Below are 19,451 nucleotides of genomic sequence, written 5' to 3' on the forward strand. Positions count from 1 at the left end.
TGACTATAAATAATCTAGTAATACTTAAATCCATCAACAAAGTTTTATATGTTGATTTACTGTGAAGTAAAAACATATCAAAATAAACTCAAAATAAATAACAAATTAATAGAGAATCCTAATGCAAAAAGTTCTGCAATAAACAATAAATAATTTAAACTCATTGAATATCAACTCAATGCTATCCTTTGATGCCTGTAAAATATCTACCCGAAACAACACTATATCAATTTTAGTATATAAAATTATATAATTAACGTAATTATAAAATTATTTATCAGGAGAATAAAATAATACGGATTTTTATGATAATTTTAATATTTTCAATCTATTAATGTACAATAAGAATGCATTATCCATTAGCACCTATAATTTGTTAATTTTTTTAATAGATAGTAATAAATTTTAATAAATAAATAAATTTAAGTTAGAGATTTCGTTATTACCTTTTCATTATAGGTTCTCAAAAACTTCTCTATATACCACATTCATCGTGTAGTTATCTTCCAAGTGCCCGTAATTTTGCAATAGCACTCGCAGACCATCTTTAGTTGTTACCCTTGATAACGCAACATATAATTGACCATGGGTGAAAAATGGCCTTGGAAGGTATATTCCAACTTTCGATAGAGTTTCTCCCTGAGACTTATTTATTGTCATTGCGAATGACATAATAATTGAGAATTGTCTTCTTTGAAATCTGACCAGTAATGTTTTATTATTTGGAATTAGATTCAGTCTTGGGATAAGAACAATACTTTCAGCTTTGTTACCGATTAAAGTCTTGCATTCTATCACATGATTTCCCATTCTTCTAACTTGCATTCTCGTTCTATTGCACAAACTATTAGTTTGGTCTATATTCAACAGCAACATAACAGGAGCGCCAACCTTCACAATCAACTTGTGTGGTGGTAGACCTGAATAATTTATTCCATTTAGAATCTTCAGTAAGAAAGCATCTAACTCAAATTCTATATTTTCCTCCTCAGCACACACAAAGTCAGAACTTAAGTAGTCTCTTTCATGTCTTGGTAACCCTGCAGTCATCTTATTGTTGACATCAGTGACACAATCCAGAGTTGGTGCAAGAATTGCTCTATCCTTGAAATAATTTTCAATGGATAAATTGGATAACATCTGGATACACAAAATCATCAATGAGGTCATCCAAAGCTGTCTCAGAGTTCTTAACCAAAATATCAGATGGTATATGAACGATCAATTCACCATCTGTTGTATCACCAGCCAAATCATCACCAATTTTGAGTAGCCATTCTGCAAAATTTTTGAGTTTTTGTATGTTGTTGTTTTCACTCAGTGATAATCTCATATTTTTTGTAAGCTTCAGAATCTTACAGTTATGCCACAAATATGAAGAATTAATAGAAGAATGAATTATATCTTGCCTTGAGCCTCTAGGAATCACAGGTAAAATTTGTCAAAAATCTTCTCTAAGAATAACAACTTTACCTCCAAATGGCAAATGATCGTTATACGAAGTTGAGCACCTCAAGATGTCTGTGAGACATTTGTCTAAAGCTTCGTAACAATACTTATTTATCATTGGAGTTTCATCCCATATGATTAATTTGGCCTTAGTTATTAACCTTGTAAGAGGACTTCCCTATTTAATGCTACACAAAGAATCTTCATTTATGGTCAAAGGAATTTTAAACCTTGAATGTGCATTTTTTCTATTAGGCAACAGAAGTGCAGTAATCCCACTCGAAGCAACATTTAAAACTATACCTCCTTTAGACCTAATTGAGCATGATATAATTGACCATAAGAATATTTTTCCACAACCACCTTGACCATATAAGAAGAAAAGTCCACCCATATTACCGCTAACAGCACCAATTATTTGATCGTATGCAAGTTTCTGCTCATTGATACGGAGATTTATCATTGGTTAAGAGTTTCTCTTATAGAAATAAGAACTTCATTGTAAGTATAGCTCCAAACCAACAAATAACTCTCAAATCAAATTTAATTTGGTTTTGTCACATGTACAAACTCCAATGAAAATTAACTGACGTATTTAAATCTCGGGTCGTCTCACAAGGAATTGTAATGAAGTGGTCAATTATTGGCTATGAAGGAACAAGGGGTTTGATTTATAAAAGGGGCAAGAAATTAAATGGGCAAGAAAAGTAAATCAAGTAAGCAATTAAAGAAGACAATTAATAAAGAGAGACATTCATGGTAAGAATTGAAAACTTAGGCTTTCCATCCTAGTCACTAATGATAGCAATCATTAACAAGAATTTATCTTATTACGTCATCTTGACAATGGAAGAAGGTATCATATTATTTTTACACTCGAAGAAAGTCTAATAAGACCAGCTAATCTCAATCCAAATGTCCTAATCAACTTACTAAGTGAATTAGCAAGAGATTAGAGTTAATGGAAACAATACTAGCTAACAACTCTAGATCACCAATTTAAATTGGGTATTTATGACTCAAGATTGCCTAATTCCTCCTTCCTAGCCAAGAATGCTAAAAAAAACTATTCTAACATCCAACCAATCATTTTGTCAAACACTTAGAAGGCACAAAAGGAAAGCATGGTAAATGACAAGAATTAGTAAAATCTAACAACTACCAATTGCAAGAAAAGTAAAATTCACAACTCAAATCAGCAATAAAAGAGCATCAATCATCAATTTGCATTAAACGAGATCCAAATCCAACATGAGTATTCATAAATATAAAAGGAGGCATAAAAGATAAATTAACAAGAGAACTAAGAGAATTAGAGTGTAGAAACAAGAAATTGTAGAAAAAACAAGATGAAAACAACAATTGAACCCTAGATCTAGTATGCAAAATATCCTAAGAACCTTAATTCTAGAGAGAAGAGGGAGCTTCTCTCTCTAGAAAACTAACCTACAGGATGCTAATCCTACAACTAAGTGCTCTCCCTTTGCCCAATCTTCAATTCTGCATGAAATAGCCTCTGGAATCAGTTGGATGTGGGCCTGGATAGCTCATAAATCACCCCCAACGTTTTCACTTTAATGAGGTCACGTGCGAGCAGTGACGCGTACGCGTGGGTCACGCGTGCGCGTTGCTTGGTATTTTTCATCCACGCGTACGTGTCATATGTCACGTGTACGCGTCGCCATGCGACATCATATCCACGCGTGCGCGTCTGTTACGCGTGCGTGTTGGCATGTGCACTCCAAATTCTTGTTTTTCATTGAATTCTCCACTTTGCATGCTTTTCTCTTCACTCCTTTGACCCATTCCTAGTCCTTTTCATCCTGAAATCACTCAACAAACACATCAAGTCTTCTAATGGAATCAAAGGTGAATTAAAATTACCAATTAAAGGCCTAAAAAGCATATTTTTACACTTAAGCACAAATTAATGGAGAATTACAAAACTATGCTATTTTATTGAATAAATGTGAAAAAAGATGATAAAATTCCCCTAAAATAAGCACAAGATAAACCACAAAATTGGGGTTTATCACTCCTCAGTTAGCTTTTCTAAATACCCACCTAGTTCACTCGCAAGAGAATTAACGTCAAAGCTCAACTCTTCCATTATAATTCTATCTTCTAAGATGGACACCAAATTTTCTGGAGGATATGACATTCCACAATATTCTTTCAATGACTTGCCATTTGACTGGAGTAAATTTTCAATTTTTGCAAGTGCAATATCTTTTATTTGGACTTCTAACACCATCAAATCTGTATTTTTTTTAATTTAAAATAACATAATTATTTGAAAAATTATTAAATAAGTCTTTGACAAAAAAAGTTTAAAATTCATTGTTGAATGATAAATAAGATTCCTTGTTTTTGGTTTAAAAAATACTTCATTAATAACATGTCCTTTTAAAAATTATTGTTGTGATTAACTTGGATATATATATATATATATATATATATATATATATATATATATATATATATATATATATATAAGCACACAGACAACTTATGCAAATGTAAGTATTGAAAGTATGTGGATTTAGTTATGGTTTCTTAGATGAAGTAGATATGATTTACGGCAATGAATCAAAATATGTATTAAGAGGAGGAAGTAAAGTAAGTATGAAATTAATATATATATATATATATATATATATATATATATAATCCAATTTTTGAGTAATAGTTTTTAATATATTTTATTTTATTATATTTTCTAAATATTATCAGAGAAAGAGAAAAAGTTAAAGTGAACACTAATAAACAATTTTTTCCATATGTATGATAATTTTACTCCCAAAAAAGGCATTTTGTTAAAGAACATCACTCTTAAAATTCTTTATCCAATATTTTTGTCATAATTATAGGCTAAATTGAATTCTATCATGGCCATAAAAATTTATAATAGGCTATAGTTACTTTCTATTTGCAATAATCTTCTTTGTTCATATAGTATATTATCAGAGAGAAAGTTTCAAGTCTTTTGCCAAACAAAATTTGGTCTACTCATGTTATTTGATGTTAATAAAACAATAAAAAATCTCCTTAGAAAAGTTACAGAGTGCCATATTCCTACTTCAGAGATTGCATCAATAAATTCTTTGTCATCTTGCAACAGTCCTAGTGCATAACATGCATCTTTGAATGAGTCATAAACCACACCATCAACTGTTCTTAGATAACTGAAACTCGTACATCCCTTTTGAATGTTCAAAACTAGCTTTAGATAGTAAGCTTCCTTATTCATTGATGATATATGAGATATCCTTCCTATGGCATAGCCTTACTTTCTATGAGTCCATATATGATGCTCTCCATTTGAAACAAATTTTGTTGAAAACTCAAAATAAGTCAGATTTCTTGTATCATTATGGGCTTCATTTGATTTGAATCAAGATCAACCCTCTTCTCCCCTCAGATAAGTGTGGAATCGAAGATGAAAATGCATATGCCTAATACCCATTGATAAGCGGTTTAGGTAACTAGAGTAAGGCGAACTGGATCAGAACAATAAGAAATTATAGCTCGAATAGTTTGTAGGGGAACCTGTGGCTGGCTATCTTATCCTACGCTCGTAGATTCACGTTTTCACTTCATTTTGAAGGCGGAAGCATACATCAAGATCATGAAAACTTTCGTTTCACTTCCTATGAAAGAACTCAAGCTTAAGCAAGTCCAGTCCACCTCTTTTTAGCTCTCTCTTATAGCGTATAGCACCACTTTCTCCTATCAAGACTTTCTCTCCTTTAAAAAGCTAGTAGTCAATTTTTAGCCAAAAGAATTCCTCTTGTTCTTCGTGGTTGCCAACATATAGCCGTCAGGAAGGACTTTCTGACCACCATTTTCGAGCATAAGTCCAAAAGAAGCACGGGCATTTGCTGGGACTTGAATGGGCATGCTAGAATAAGTCCTTTCGATCCTCAGAAAGGAGCAAGTCAGCTAATGAAGGCTCGCCCATCTCTTTTTATTGATTCTCAAAAAGAAGTCTCAACAACCAACTGAATTGTATCAGTATCTTTGTAGACAATCGGCATATCATCGGGAAGATGGAATGGCAATCTTATTACTGTTGGTTCCTTCAATTGAATAGGATAACTAAACAATCTCCATGCAGCTTCACATGCTGATATATTTCTACAATAATAATAATAATTACATATTTCATCTATATGAGATCTATTGTTTTAATAAAATGTAGCTGTCACCCTATCATTACCCTTGTGAAGATATTTGAACAGATATTTGATTGCTGAATTTTAACAAGTATACTTAACATTGATGTGACATCCAAATTTTAGAAGAAGACCGACATTGTATGGAACTATGAAGGAGTTGTCAACCTCAACAATTTTTTTTGATACAGTTCGCCCATCATTTCTTCTCTGATATTTTGAAAAGCCTGCTTCGTCAATAATTGTCCTATCTTTGAAGGCTTTGGGAAAAAACTTTAAGCATTTATCATTGATCATGCATTGGCTCTTACTATTTAAATGACCGCATGGACCATGATTGAGTAGATAATTGGATAAGTATGTATTCGGTTTCTTAGTGATCACGTAGATAATTGAGTAATTGAGTTGCAAATTGATCTCACAATGTGCATCTTATTTTTTTTCATTTCTAAATAAAAGCGAAAATTAAAAAAAATAAGTAGTAATATATAATAAAAAAATAAATTTTTTTTGCGTATAAATAGATAATTGTTATAAAATAAATTTTAATTGTAAGATTTTAAATCTTCACATACTATAAATTATGGAGATCAACCACAATATAATGACCATTTTTTCCTGCTTTTGACCATGATATAAATTTTTTTTTTCCGATCAAGAGTCCAATAACATCTAATTGAAAAAAAATCGAATTAAAAACATGAAATTAAGGGCAAATAAATGAACAACACAATAATAATACAAATTAACTATGTACCAAATAAGTTAAAATTTTCATTTGTTTATCTCATCAATATATCAGCATGATCGAGAAAATTGAAATGATTGTTAAAAATTTTATGATTAAAAATATTTTCAATTGATAATTGATAAATAATTTAATAATACATTAAATATTGATATAATATAATTATAATAAAGACGATTTCTTAAATTAGTATAATTATGTATCATTCATTAAATACTAATTATAATATAATTATATTAATTAAAGATATTTTTTTAAATAAATTTTAAAGAAAGAATAGTGCAATCATGGAAAAAAAATAGATTCACGAAGTGACACATAATTAGTATATATTTTAAAAAATGATATTTCTCTAAAATATTTTATTAGTATATATTTTTCTTCCTTGGGAATAAGATTATAAAATTCATATAATATAAAATTCATAACATATATCGTTTAGTAATATATGAATAAAAATACCTGATCGAAATATTTGTTAAAATTAATAAATATCTTGATAAATATCTTTGGTATTTAATGTGGTTAAAATTATAGTTATCACGTGATATAATTTATAATCCGATTATTTGTAATATATCATGAAAGGTTATATTTTAATTAAAAGTTTAAAATATATCACGTGAAAGATAAAAGGTTAAAGGTTATATTTTATCAATATTATTATAATTTAAATATATATTTTTTAAATATTTTTCTATAAATATTTATTAGTATCACTTGATATTAATGATATAATTATTTTAGGTTAAAATTTTTAACATATTTCATTCAAAAGGTTATTAGCTTTTTTTATATTAATCGGTTTTAGTAATATACATTTTCAATAAATTAGACATATTATTATTATTATTATTATTATTATTATTATTATTATTATTATAAATAAAATGATCAAAAATATTTTTAATTGGTAATTAATAAATAATTTAATAATACATTAAATATTGATCTGATATGATTGTAATAAAGACAATTTTTTAAATTAGTATAATTATGTATCATTTATTAAATATCAATTATAATATAATTATATTAATTAAAGATATTTTTTTAAAATAAATTTAAAAGAGAGAATAGTGTAATCATTTTGGAGAAAAATAAATTCACGATGAAGTGACACTTCACTCTCACAAAGTTAGGAAAAAAATCCAATTTTAGTATATTAAGTAGATATATATATAGATTTATATAATGGTTTTGCATAATGTTTATGTGAGAATATCTTTAAAGCATTTGGTTGAAGTTATACATTGGAATAGAGTAAACTATCAAAAATATTTTAAAGACGGATAATATATTCTAAAAAAAATAGAGTTATTATTTAATTTTATTTTTGAACTTGTACGCGAATTTTAATTTAGTTCTTAAAGTTTTAATTGTCTTTATTAATCTCAAAATTTTGCAAGTATGATTTACATTAGTTTCTAGAACAATTTTCGATACAAAAATGTTAATAGAATATGGATAATTTGATATAAACAGTTAGATGTCATGTTGGAACCTGTAAAATAATGCAGTTTTGATTTTAGTGTTTAAATAGCCAAAAAATAACGTCATATCACTTGCTCTAAGAGAAAAATTTCAATAGAAACCACAACGATATATATTTTTTTGGCTATTTGAGTGTCAAAACTAAAACAATATCATTTTACAAAGTTTAACGTGGTATCCGACTGTTAACGTCAGCGTTTCGTTAATAACTGTGCGTCAAAAATTGTTTTAAAGACTAATATGAATCACATTCGTAAAGTTTAAAGATTAAATAAAAGTAATTAAAATTTTAAGAACTAAATTTAAACTCGTATGTAAATTCAAGAATCAAATTGAATATTATCTCTAATTTATAATTTACACAAGATTTATGAACAATTTAATTCACGTGTTTGAGTAAAATTTGAACTAAAAGAATTTTCTTGTATATCGATTGGATATTTATCATTTAATTATTTCTAGGCATATTGAGAAACCCAAATTCAAGTATTGCTTATAAAAAGGATAATTAAAATAACTTTATCTAGTAATTAATTTGTTGTGTTAGTTAATATTTTAAAAATATAATAATATTATGTGTAAACATAAGAAAAGTGTTCTAATCTTTTTGTAATATTATTGAAACACTTAATATTTTTACTATATCAAAATAGTATATATATATATATATATATATATATATATATATATATATATACTAAAAATCAATCACTGTATTAATTATTACATATTTATTCATATTTATGTATATTAATTTATATATTTTTTAATAAAATAATTAACTATCACAATAATCAAATGTGTCATAATAGAATAATTAAATTTATAATAAAAAATAACTAAATTTGTTTACAATAATATAATAATTTTTATGAGACACCAAGCACATATTTCTATACATAATGTCTTATTAGTATGGTTGAGTTTTGATGTACAACGCTTATTTATCATATTATAAAAATACTAAAACTAACACTATGAAAATAAAAATAAAAAGTGATTACAAGCATAAATTATTAGATAATTGATAAACTAATTTTATGGTAAATTTTGAATTGAAATGAGTGAATTTTATTAACTTATCTTATATTTATTCACTGAAATAGTGTAATTTATTTTATGAATTTCTTCTAATTGTGGTTAATGATTAAAAATATGTTTTTTAGGCTCTTAAATTGCTAAATTTAATTCACTTATATTCCATTCGATACCTTGATGTATTTGTTGAGTGATTTTAGGCTTAGAAGACAAGGATGACTTGAAAGAGTGAAAAAAAAGCATGTAAAATGGGAGAATTCATGAAGAAATGAAGATTGGAGTTCCTCATGGCCATGCGTACGTATCAATCATGCGTACACATGATTTTCAAGTTGCGCGTACGCATCTTTTGGAAAATCGCCAATTTGCATGTACGCATGACTATCAGCACGTGATTTCACTTAAGTGAATACGTGGGTCGCGATTTCAAGACTTTCTTGGACCCAATTCAACTTATTTCTGAAGTATTTGATGCAATTCTCAAGGAAGATCAAAAGGGAGCAATAGTTCAAGTTTTTGCACTCTTCTCTCTAGAAATTAGGGTTACTTTTATCCTTAGTTTAGGTTTTAATTCTTATTTTGATTTAGTTATCTTTACTTGTTATTGTTTTACTTGTTATTTCCTTTATTTTGTTACTCTCATTTTTATGAACTCTTTGTTGAATTTTGATTTCCTTAATGCAATTTATGTTTTTATGCTTATTGTTGTTCCTTTTTATTTGTTGCTATTGCTTTCTTGCATTTGGTAGTTGTAGATTTATTATTCTTGTAATTTTACCATGTTTTACTTTTATGCCTTCCAAATGTTTGTGAAAATGCTTCTCTTAATTTTAGGATAGATTTTTATACTCTTGACTTGGAATTGAGTATTTCAGGTGACCTTGAGCCACTAATATCCGAATTGATTGATAATTTAGAAATTTTAATTAATCTCGTTTCCATTATAAGACCTATGGATTGAGATTGATTAAACCCAGTTGACTTATCTCACTATTTAGAGGTTGACTAATTGGGTTTGATTTTATAATTGTCATGTCGTGGTTAGTGACATAAGAGTCGTTGATGTCCAATATTGATTGGTGATTTAGAGTTGTTAGTTATTCTTGTTTCCATTGACTAGTAAGACCTATGGATTAATATCAACTATGTTTATTTGACTTTCTCCCGATGTAGGAGATGACGAAATAATATTAACTCTAGGTAATCAACATGCTTGTAGTCAATGAATAGTTAGGAAGCCTTGACTCTCAATCATTGCCAGGAGTATCTTTTAGCATTTATATTCCTTTAGATGTTAACTTTACTTTCTTGCAATTTATTTTCTTATCATTGCTTTTGAAAACCCTTATTCTCATAACTGATAATACGCAAACCTCACTACAATTTCTTTGAGAGACGACCCGAGATCTATTACTCTCGTATTTTAATTGGTTTGCATTCGTGACAAACAAATTAAATGTTGACATGGGTCATTTGTTGTTTTGGAACTATACTACTGACGAAGTAACTCTTTTGTGAAAATTTTAAACCGACTGGCCCGCGTCAAGTTTTTGATGTCGTTGCCGAGGAATTCTAATATGTGCTTGTTACTGGTTATTGTTCATATGTGAACATTGCGAATATCTTGTTTTTGATTGTTTGCTTGCTTTTGCTAGTTTTAGGAGTTTGTTTTTATTGTTTCTTATTAGCTTTTGTTTTATTTTCTCTTTTTACCATGAATTCTTACCATTTTGGCTACGAGTTTGGTTCTAACTATGTTCCAGGAAATGAGAACTTCAATGATGGTACACGCTATGGGATTAGAAGTCAATCTAGAGAAGAATCGCGCTCTTATGAATGGACTCCATGGTATCCGTATCAATTTTTTCCATCCGAAAATTATCACAATCCACCCTATAATGCACACCAATATGAACCAACTCCTCAACATTGTTTTCAACCTTATTTATAAGCCCCATCTTACCAAACACCTTCCTATAACCCATATCCACTATATTACCAACCATATGTACTTCAAGAACAATCATATGAGCCATATAACCCATACTTAGAACCACCACCATTTCAATACCAATACTCCCACAAACCACCAACCCCATATATACTACCTCAATATTCTTACCACCTTCCAATTATGAAACTTTTCTCCCAAATAATGAACCCTCTTTTTCACCTTAATATGAAGTTCTCCAACCATTGATTCAAGAACTACAAGATCTTCGAGCTTTTTTCTAAGAGAAGAAGAATTCCAAAAGATGCAAGAGAAATTCGTGGCTACTTTAGCCGAAGCTATGGCCCACTAAGCCTCACAACGTTCATGCAATCAAGGCACTCCCGTTGGCGAACGAGGAGAATCAACTGAAGAACGAAGCATAAAAGAGAGGTTAGAATCTCAATTGAAAATTGGAGAATAGACGCATGTATTGCAGCAAGTGGAGAAAGTTGAGATGATCAAAAATGAATAAGTGGTTGAAGATTTAGGAGAAGTTGAGCAAGAGGTGGGTTCCAAGGTTGAAGACACTTCCACACCAACTAGTGACCTTGATAATTTTGTGGAAGCTGTCAAGTCTTCTTCCATTGAACTTGAAATTGATGTTGAAGAGGATGGTGCGTAATCTCCAAAGCATATTGTGAATAGTGAATATTTAGAAGAAGTTGAGCAAGTGACAGGTCCCATTATTGACGAAGGTTTCACACAACTAATGATTTCTTTGAGTTGGATGAACCTTCCTCCATTGAATTTGAAATGGATGTTGACGTAGACTTTACGCAACCTTTGAGATATGATTTGAGTGATAAAAAAGAGTTAGAAGAAGTTTGTAAGGAAGAAACTGAATATGAGGGATCTTGTCAGAAGGTGGAACTCTTTCAAGAAGGTAGAAAGGGAGTGAAAATTGTTTTATCAAGACTGTTGGAAACATCACTTCCTAGGTCACCATTGTAACACCCTTACTACAAAAATGTCACGCTTTCGGTTGTGCTACTCTAATAGTGAGAATGTTACGACGTCTCTCATATATATAATAATAAGATATGAGCCTTTAACTTGAAACCTGATAAACTACTATTTTATGGTTTATCTTGTGCTTAATTGAGTAAATTTTATCAACTCTTTACCCACTTATTCATATGATTTGCATGTTTTATATTTTCCTTCCTAATTCTGTGCTATGATTGAAAACATGCTTCTTTGGCTTTTATTTTCTTTTATTTTAATTCTCTTTTATTACCATTAGATGCCTTGATATGTATGTTAAGTGATTTCAGGAATTACAGGGCAGGAATGGCTTAGAGGATGGAAATGAAGCATGCGAAAGTGGAAGGAATACAAGAAGTTGAAGGAACTGAAAAGCTGTCAGCCTGACCCTCTCGCACTAAAACGATCATAACTTGAGCTACAGAGATTCAAATGATGCGGTTCCACTTGCATTGGAAAGCTAACGTCCGGGGTTTCGATTTGATATATAATTCGCTGTAGTGGCCATACAGATAGGCGACGCGAACGCGCGCTTTACGCGGACACCTCGCATCTGCGAACTTCAATCCGCGCGGACGCGTGGACGACGCATCCGCGTCACTTTGCCGCGACCTGTACGGACCAGATTTCACAATCAGCGACTTCTGGGCTATTTCTGACCCAGTTTTCGGTCCATAGAACACAGATTAGAGGCTATAAAGTGGGGAAATGAATCCATTCATAATTATGCTTTCACGACTCATAATTTGTAATTTGAGATGTAGTTTTTAGTGAGAGAGGTTCTCTCCTCTCTCTCAGGATTATGATTAGGATTTTTAGAAATTAGGAATTTTTATTATTTCAACTCCCAATTTTTCTTCTTCATCACAGGTTCAATATTTCTTTTACTTTATATTTTTCTTCTACTTTGAGATACTTTAATGTTTTTATTTATGTTTGATTTATGTTGCCCAATTGGCTTATGAATATTTTTCATGTTAGATTTGACTGCTTTGAATGAATGTTATTTGAGGTATTCCAGATATTTATGATTTTAATTTAGCTTTTTATATTATTGGCTTTAATTGATTAACTGGAAACTCTTGAGTTATCAACTATTCATGATTGATTGTTATGTCGGCTAATTAACTGGAATTCCACTAACTCTAGTCTTTCCTTAGGAATTGGCTAGGACTTGGGAATTCTAACCAATTAATTCACTTGACTTTCCCTTGCTTACGCAAAGGTTAACTAAGTGGGATTAACTTCCATTCTCATAGGAGTAACTGGGATAGGACTTCCAAATTTTCATATCTTGCCAAGAGTTTATTTTATAATTAATCATTTATTTTATTTGTCCTTTAATTTACTTGTTCCCCACTTTCAAAACCCCAATTTACAAAACCCATAACTAATAATAAGAACATACCTCCCTGCAATTCCTTGAGAAGACGACTCGAGGTTTGAATACTCGGTTATCAATTTTAAAAGGGTTTGTTACTTGTGACAACCAAAACGTTTGTAAGAAAGGTTGATTGCTTGGTTTAGTAACTATACTTACAACGAGAGTTTACTATAACTTCTAAACCGTCAATCTTCAGTTCTTCAAAATCGTATCACTGTTTCCTTAAAAAAAATCGAAAATACTTTTTCTTAATCAAACATTCATATATAACCAAATTCAATCACAATCCTCATATATATACTTACATACAAACATACTAGACTTTGTATATAATTAACTTGTAAATAGTATAAGAATACATAACATTACAGCTCCTATCCCTCTTACAAAATATAATAATAAAGGTGAGGAAAAACTATAATATATACAACAATATATAACACAATCAGATGCTCAGAATGAACTCTTTAAAATTTTCATCCGTCCTAAAAAGAAAAATCTATAGGGGGTGAGAACATCATCCTCGCTGGTTCTAAGCAGAGGGTTTTTAAGAATTGTCATAAGAGGATACATATAAGAAAAGAATTGATTTCAACTACAGTGATTATCGCTTGTCTTATGAATCTATTCAAAACATTAACAATTTATTATCCAAAAATTCAAAGTTTATTTCTATAGTTAAAAGAATTTCAAAACTCAATTAATATCTCATAATATAATCAATTACGGCCTCTAGCCCAATATATATCAAATCTCGTTATGGCCTCCAGCCTAAATAAAGTCAAAACACGGCCTCCGATCCAAATCAAATCAAATCACGGCCTCCGGCCCAACATATAATCAACACCATCATCAATTCATTCGCCAATACTCGGTTCTCAAACTAAATCAATCACAGACCTCAAACGGTGCAAGGCAACACAATCAGGAATAACCCTTAGCATCACCACCACCAGCATGAGGGATCTCTTAGTTATTCAATCACAGACAAAATAATACAAGGAATACACAAATAGAGAGGATAGTTACAACAATTTGTTTAATTGGGATATAGATACAATTATTCAAATAGGCAATCCAAACACAAGATGTACACCTAAACAATACACACAAATGCAAGTGATACATGCCTGTCCTATGGCCAATGAGCTCATCTGTTGGTTATATAGCCAAACCCGACACACCCGGTAGTTAACCCAAATATCGTGTCTCTACACGAAGGAAATCCTCAACCTTCTAAGAGGGAATCCTCAACCTCCCAATCCAAGAGAGACTGTGATGTAACGATAGGGAATCCTCCACCTTACTCATTCACACCACAGCCAAAAATTGAATCGAAGTGAATTCTCAACCTTCTCCATTCAATTCCCCGATGTAGCAAGAGAGGGAATCTTCAACCCCGCTTGCCCACCGTAACAAGAGAGAGAATCCTCAACCTCAACTTGTTGCTAAGAATCACTTTTCCTTAAATCATTCTCCTTTAAAACCAAAACCACTTTTTATAATATTTTCCGAAACCTTCAAAATGACATCACTCTAAATCCGTTCTCTTTCATAAAACTCATATTTACTCAATCAAAATACCCCTAAACCACCTTTAAAATAGTATAATTTTTTTCTTAACTAAATAAAACTCAAAACATAATTCATTTCTTTTCTAAATAAATTGAAGTCGAATAATATAATCCCTGAATCCAAAATTTTTTAAATAACAAGTAAAACTACAAGAATTAAGATGCTAGAACAATAAAAAGTAAAGAAAACTAAATCAAAACAAGAATTGAAACCTAAACTAAGGAGAAACTAAACCTAAAACCCTAATTTTTAGAGAGAAGAGAGAGCTTATCTCTCTAGAATTCTAACCAAAAACCTGGTAAAAACTCAAACTAATGGCTCCCCCTTGATTGATTTTCAATCCCATAGTGTGAACCATCATTGAAGTTTTCATCTCCTGCAACATAATTACAACCAAACTCGAAACTAAATGGATGAGAATTCATAGTGAAAAGAGAAAATAAAAACAAAAGCAAAAAAGAAACAAAGAAAACAAACTTCAAAACAAAAACAAGCAAGCAAACAAAAAGCAAACTATTTACAATATCAATATATAAACAATAACCAATAACAAACACACATTGTGATTCCCCGGCAACGGTGCCAAAAACTTGATGTGGGTCAAATGTCGGTTTAGAGTTTCTCAAAAAGAATTACTTCGTCGGTAGTATAGTTCCAAACCAACAAATGATTATGATCATTTGTTGATTTAGAACTATACTACTAACGAAGTAATTCTTTTGTGAAAATTTTAAACTGACATTTGGCCTGTGTCAATAATTTAATTAACTAAATTATTTGATATAATATATGTTTATATTTTAATTATTATTTTTTATATAAAAATAATTTTACATGAATAGTCATCAAAAATAAAATATTAGAAAATTAATTTTTTGTTATACTTTTGTTTGCTTTTGTGAAAATGAAAGGAGTCAGCACTCTGGGGGTGTTGAAAATTTTGGACAACTAAGAATGACCTCTATTTGCAGTGGAAGAGTGTATATAAGAAGAACTTGATGGGGTCTACAAACTTAGGACGTTGAGATACGACTGAAAATCAACTTGGCCTGTAAATGATGCCTTCAGCAGGTTTAGAGGTGTTTGCAGATCGAATTAGATATTAGTAAAATTTAGATCCGATCTACACTAAAATCATTAAACCGGATTCAATATCTGCATTTTAAAAGTTCAGATCCGATTTTATTTGATTCACATATTTGTGAATAGGATCGGATCGAATATATCCACAAAAAGATATAAAAATAACAAAAAATTAACTAAGAAAAAAATAAAATTAACAAAAGTTAATAAAAAATTAAACAGAATACTATTAGGACATTTATCAACCATTGTATAAATCATTCTAGAAAATCTTGCAATAAAAAATTTAATCAAAGAAAAAATAAATTATGGCTATAGCACTGGCTCTCTAGCAGAACTAAAGAGCGAAGAAGAGACGGAGGTAGGGAGCTTTCGACGAAGCAGAAAAGAGCTTTCTTGTGGCTATGGAGAATAATAGAGCAGAGGCAATGGATTGGAGGAAGATTATTCCAATGGATCAAAATAGAAGTAACAGATCAGAAGAAGAAAAGAACGATGAGTAAATGATAGAAAGAGTTCTATTCTAGCGGTGAGTAGCAGAACAAAAGATAGCAGTAAGCTCCCTTTGTAGTTGTTCCAGTGACAAGGCATGAGGTGATGAACGCCAAAGACGTAGCATGAGGAACGCCAACAAAAAAATTGGAAGAACGAGGAACAAATAGGAGTGCTAGCCTCTGGTCTCTAAAGGTGTAAAAATTAAAAAAAATGGAAAAATAGAGTTCAGGAATCTATAAGGAGAGTGAGGATGGAGGCATTAGAGATGTAACACCTTTACTTCTAGCATCTTATGATCGTACTAAAAGCTCAGGCGTTACTTATCTCTAATATGTTTATTTAATATTATAATTATTTAATATTGAGCCTTTGAGAATATAAACTGAATCCTTAGTTATGAAATCAAAAAGTCTTTACTTTAATTCACTTAATCACATAATTATATTCACAAAATAATAAATACATAAACTTAATCAAAACTTCTTAAATACAAATCCTACCCCTCTAAAAACTTCTTAAATACAGAACTTAACCCTTGCATCTTACCCGGAGTCACGAACTCTTATCCGGAGCAACTGGATAACACCACTGTATCTTATCTAGTCACATATATCTCAATCATAATTCAATTTCATTTTCAAATTCATTCTCAATATCATTCAATTCAATCTCATAATTCAAACTCAGTTTTCTTCATTCTTATTCCTCATCTCATTTTCGGAGCAAGTGGACAACGCCACTACCTCTTACCTGGAGTCACATATCTCATTCACTTTCAAATCTTCTTTTTCGCACTTCCTCAACCACAGTTCATTCTTTGCTTAAGAAATAAAGCTCAAACATATTTTTCTTCTCAGTAATTCAATTCAAAACTTAATTCATTATTTCCTTTAATAATTCAAGTAAAATAATATAATTCTTAAATTCATAATTTTCTAAATAATATTTCAAACAAAATCTCAGATTTTATAACAATTTTGCCAACACCTCTCCTGAAAGTGGACTCTGCCACCCTTTTCGGGTTCCATCCAAACATTCCTCAAACTCCTTTAAATCATTTCCAAAATCACACTAATTCCAATATCTCAAATCAATTTGAAATCTCAGAAATTATTTTTGATAAATCAACAATCTAAATCCAATGTCTCAAACCCTTTTCAATAACTCAGACTCATTTCCAATATCAAAATATTTCGAAATCTCAAAAAAACCAATTCAGCAATCGCCAATTTAACAAAAATTATTCAATAACCCAAATTATTCAATCTTCTCAAATAATCAATAATTCAACTACAAACAATTATAATCGTCCAAAGTAACTCAAACCAATCCATAAAACTTACGAAATCACAAAATATACATTTCGCATTAATATCAATTTATAACAATTCTCGGAAATAGAATGAGTTTAAGAAAGCTGCAACCTTAGCTCCAAACCACTTTCACAGCAACCATAGAAACTCTAATCGCAACATATAATAACCGAAACTCAATCTTATAGCATTTAACGCCGCAAAACCTCAGCGTAAGATTACAAAATAGTAAAGTGTTTTTCGAAACAAAAATGCTTACCGAAATCAAGAAGAAATGATTGAGTAAGTAGCAGCAGCTCCGGCGGCGGTGCCGGCAACACTCGTGCCATATTCGGCGACCAGAACGGCGGCAGAGCAGCTCCAACAGCTGCAGGTAGCTCAGCCGTCACCTCCATTTGTGCAACAACGGCCACCGCAGCAACAACATCTCTCCCCACCATCACCTCCTTTCTTCCCGACATCCAGCTCAGTGGCGGACTCCCCTATCAGCGGCGGGTTGCAGCAGTTCGACGGTAGCAGCAGCAGTTCTCCATGGATGGCGGCGACAAGCACTACCCCAGAGGCATCGATGGAGTCCATGGCAGAACGGTGACGAAGGTGCGGCAGTTCGAGACCCGCTACCCTCTCTCTCTGTGTCGCCTTCTCTCTCACTCGCGGTTCTACTCCTCGACTGCGACGTGGCGTGGTGGCAGCGCGACGAATGGTGGCGACTATAACACCCTACCACACAAAGTCTTATGCTTAAGTCATAAAACAGAGGTGGCGAGATATTACGACCTTTAAAAATAAAATTTAGTACGTATAGTATTGCAAAAATATTTATAACTAGGAGCCTTTGAAGAAAAAGGGAAAATTCAAAATCGTTAAATCAAAAAGCATAACACTCCGATCGATAACGTAAACAAACACATAAAGAGTAAGCTAACGTAAAGAGGTATATAAAAGAGTGCCAAGATACATATATCAAGACTCGGGACTCGGCTTGCGAAGGTAACCGGTCCGAACGTAACAGTATACATACATATACATAAAGAAATTCCTAAAAGACAACCCAAAAGACAATATACAAATCATGTTTCTCCAAAATAACCTCTAAGAGGAGCGAATACAAAATATATATATACACAGTGGAGAACATAAGTATCTAAGCAAAATACATGATTAAAATAAAATCCCAAAGGGCCAAGAATCTTCGCTTAAAGGAAGCCTCCAGGATACCTCAGCGAGGAGCCTCACGTCCTGCATCTGAAAACTACAAAATTTGCATGGGTGAGATCTGGAGGTTCTCAGCATGGTAATAGTGCCCAAATATCTAACATGTAATGTCCTAGGAAAGCCGAAGGCAATCCTAGAACTTCCAGATTATAATTAAAGCGTACAAGCATGCTAAACCATGAGAAATGTAAATAGGCAACTATCTTAAGGATCTTCAGACTAACTAAGTATCCCCTTTCCAAATCCTGCAAACCTCCCAACCGCCAACAGTAATAGAGATGCAAGCACAAGTAAATCAAACAAAGAATGCACCAGTAAGAAACAGTTATGACAAGTAAGCAATTAGCAAGTAATAATGCAACCAATTAGGCAATCCAGATAAATCACATATAATGCATATAATACATGCCTGTCCTAGTGGCTGATGAGTCTCATCTGTCAGTTATAAAGCCAACTTGACAAGTCCTGGTAGCTAACCATTGGACAGTCCCTCTGTCGTGCATCT

General features: G+C 31.4%; 1 protein-coding gene across 1 annotated transcript; it reads right to left on the reverse strand.

Moving 5' to 3' along the window:
• Nucleotides 1-453: 453 nt before the first annotated feature.
• On the reverse strand, nt 454-18,192 carry LOC140184194 (uncharacterized). The gene is made up of 3 exons (XM_072234501.1): nt 17,991-18,192; nt 1,196-1,278; nt 454-1,140 (listed from the first exon to the last, which is right to left on the reverse strand). Exons 1-3 carry the CDS (start codon nt 18,190-18,192, stop codon nt 454-456), a joined length of 972 nt encoding a protein of 323 aa, XP_072090602.1.
• Nucleotides 18,193-19,451: the final 1,259 nt, after the last annotated feature.

The sequence above is a fragment of the Arachis hypogaea genome, chromosome 4 (genome assembly GCF_003086295.3).
Source record: "Arachis hypogaea cultivar Tifrunner chromosome 4, arahy.Tifrunner.gnm2.J5K5, whole genome shotgun sequence".
Lineage (NCBI taxonomy): Eukaryota > Viridiplantae > Streptophyta > Magnoliopsida > Fabales > Fabaceae > Arachis > Arachis hypogaea.

Excerpts from the sequence above, each read along its gene's own strand:
- LOC140184194 (XM_072234501.1), bottom strand. The coding sequence starts at position 18,192 with ATGTCGGGAAGAAAGGAGGTGATGGTGGGGAGAGATGTTGTTGCTGCG. Across the intron at positions 1,279-17,990 it reads ATCATTTCTTCTTGATTTCG|AATGGCTACTCAAAATTGGT; the intron begins GTAAGCATTTTT and ends AAAATTTTGCAG. Across the intron at positions 1,141-1,195 it reads ATATACCATCTGATATTTTG|ATGTTATCCAATTTATCCAT; the intron begins GTTAAGAACTCT and ends TTGTGTATCCAG.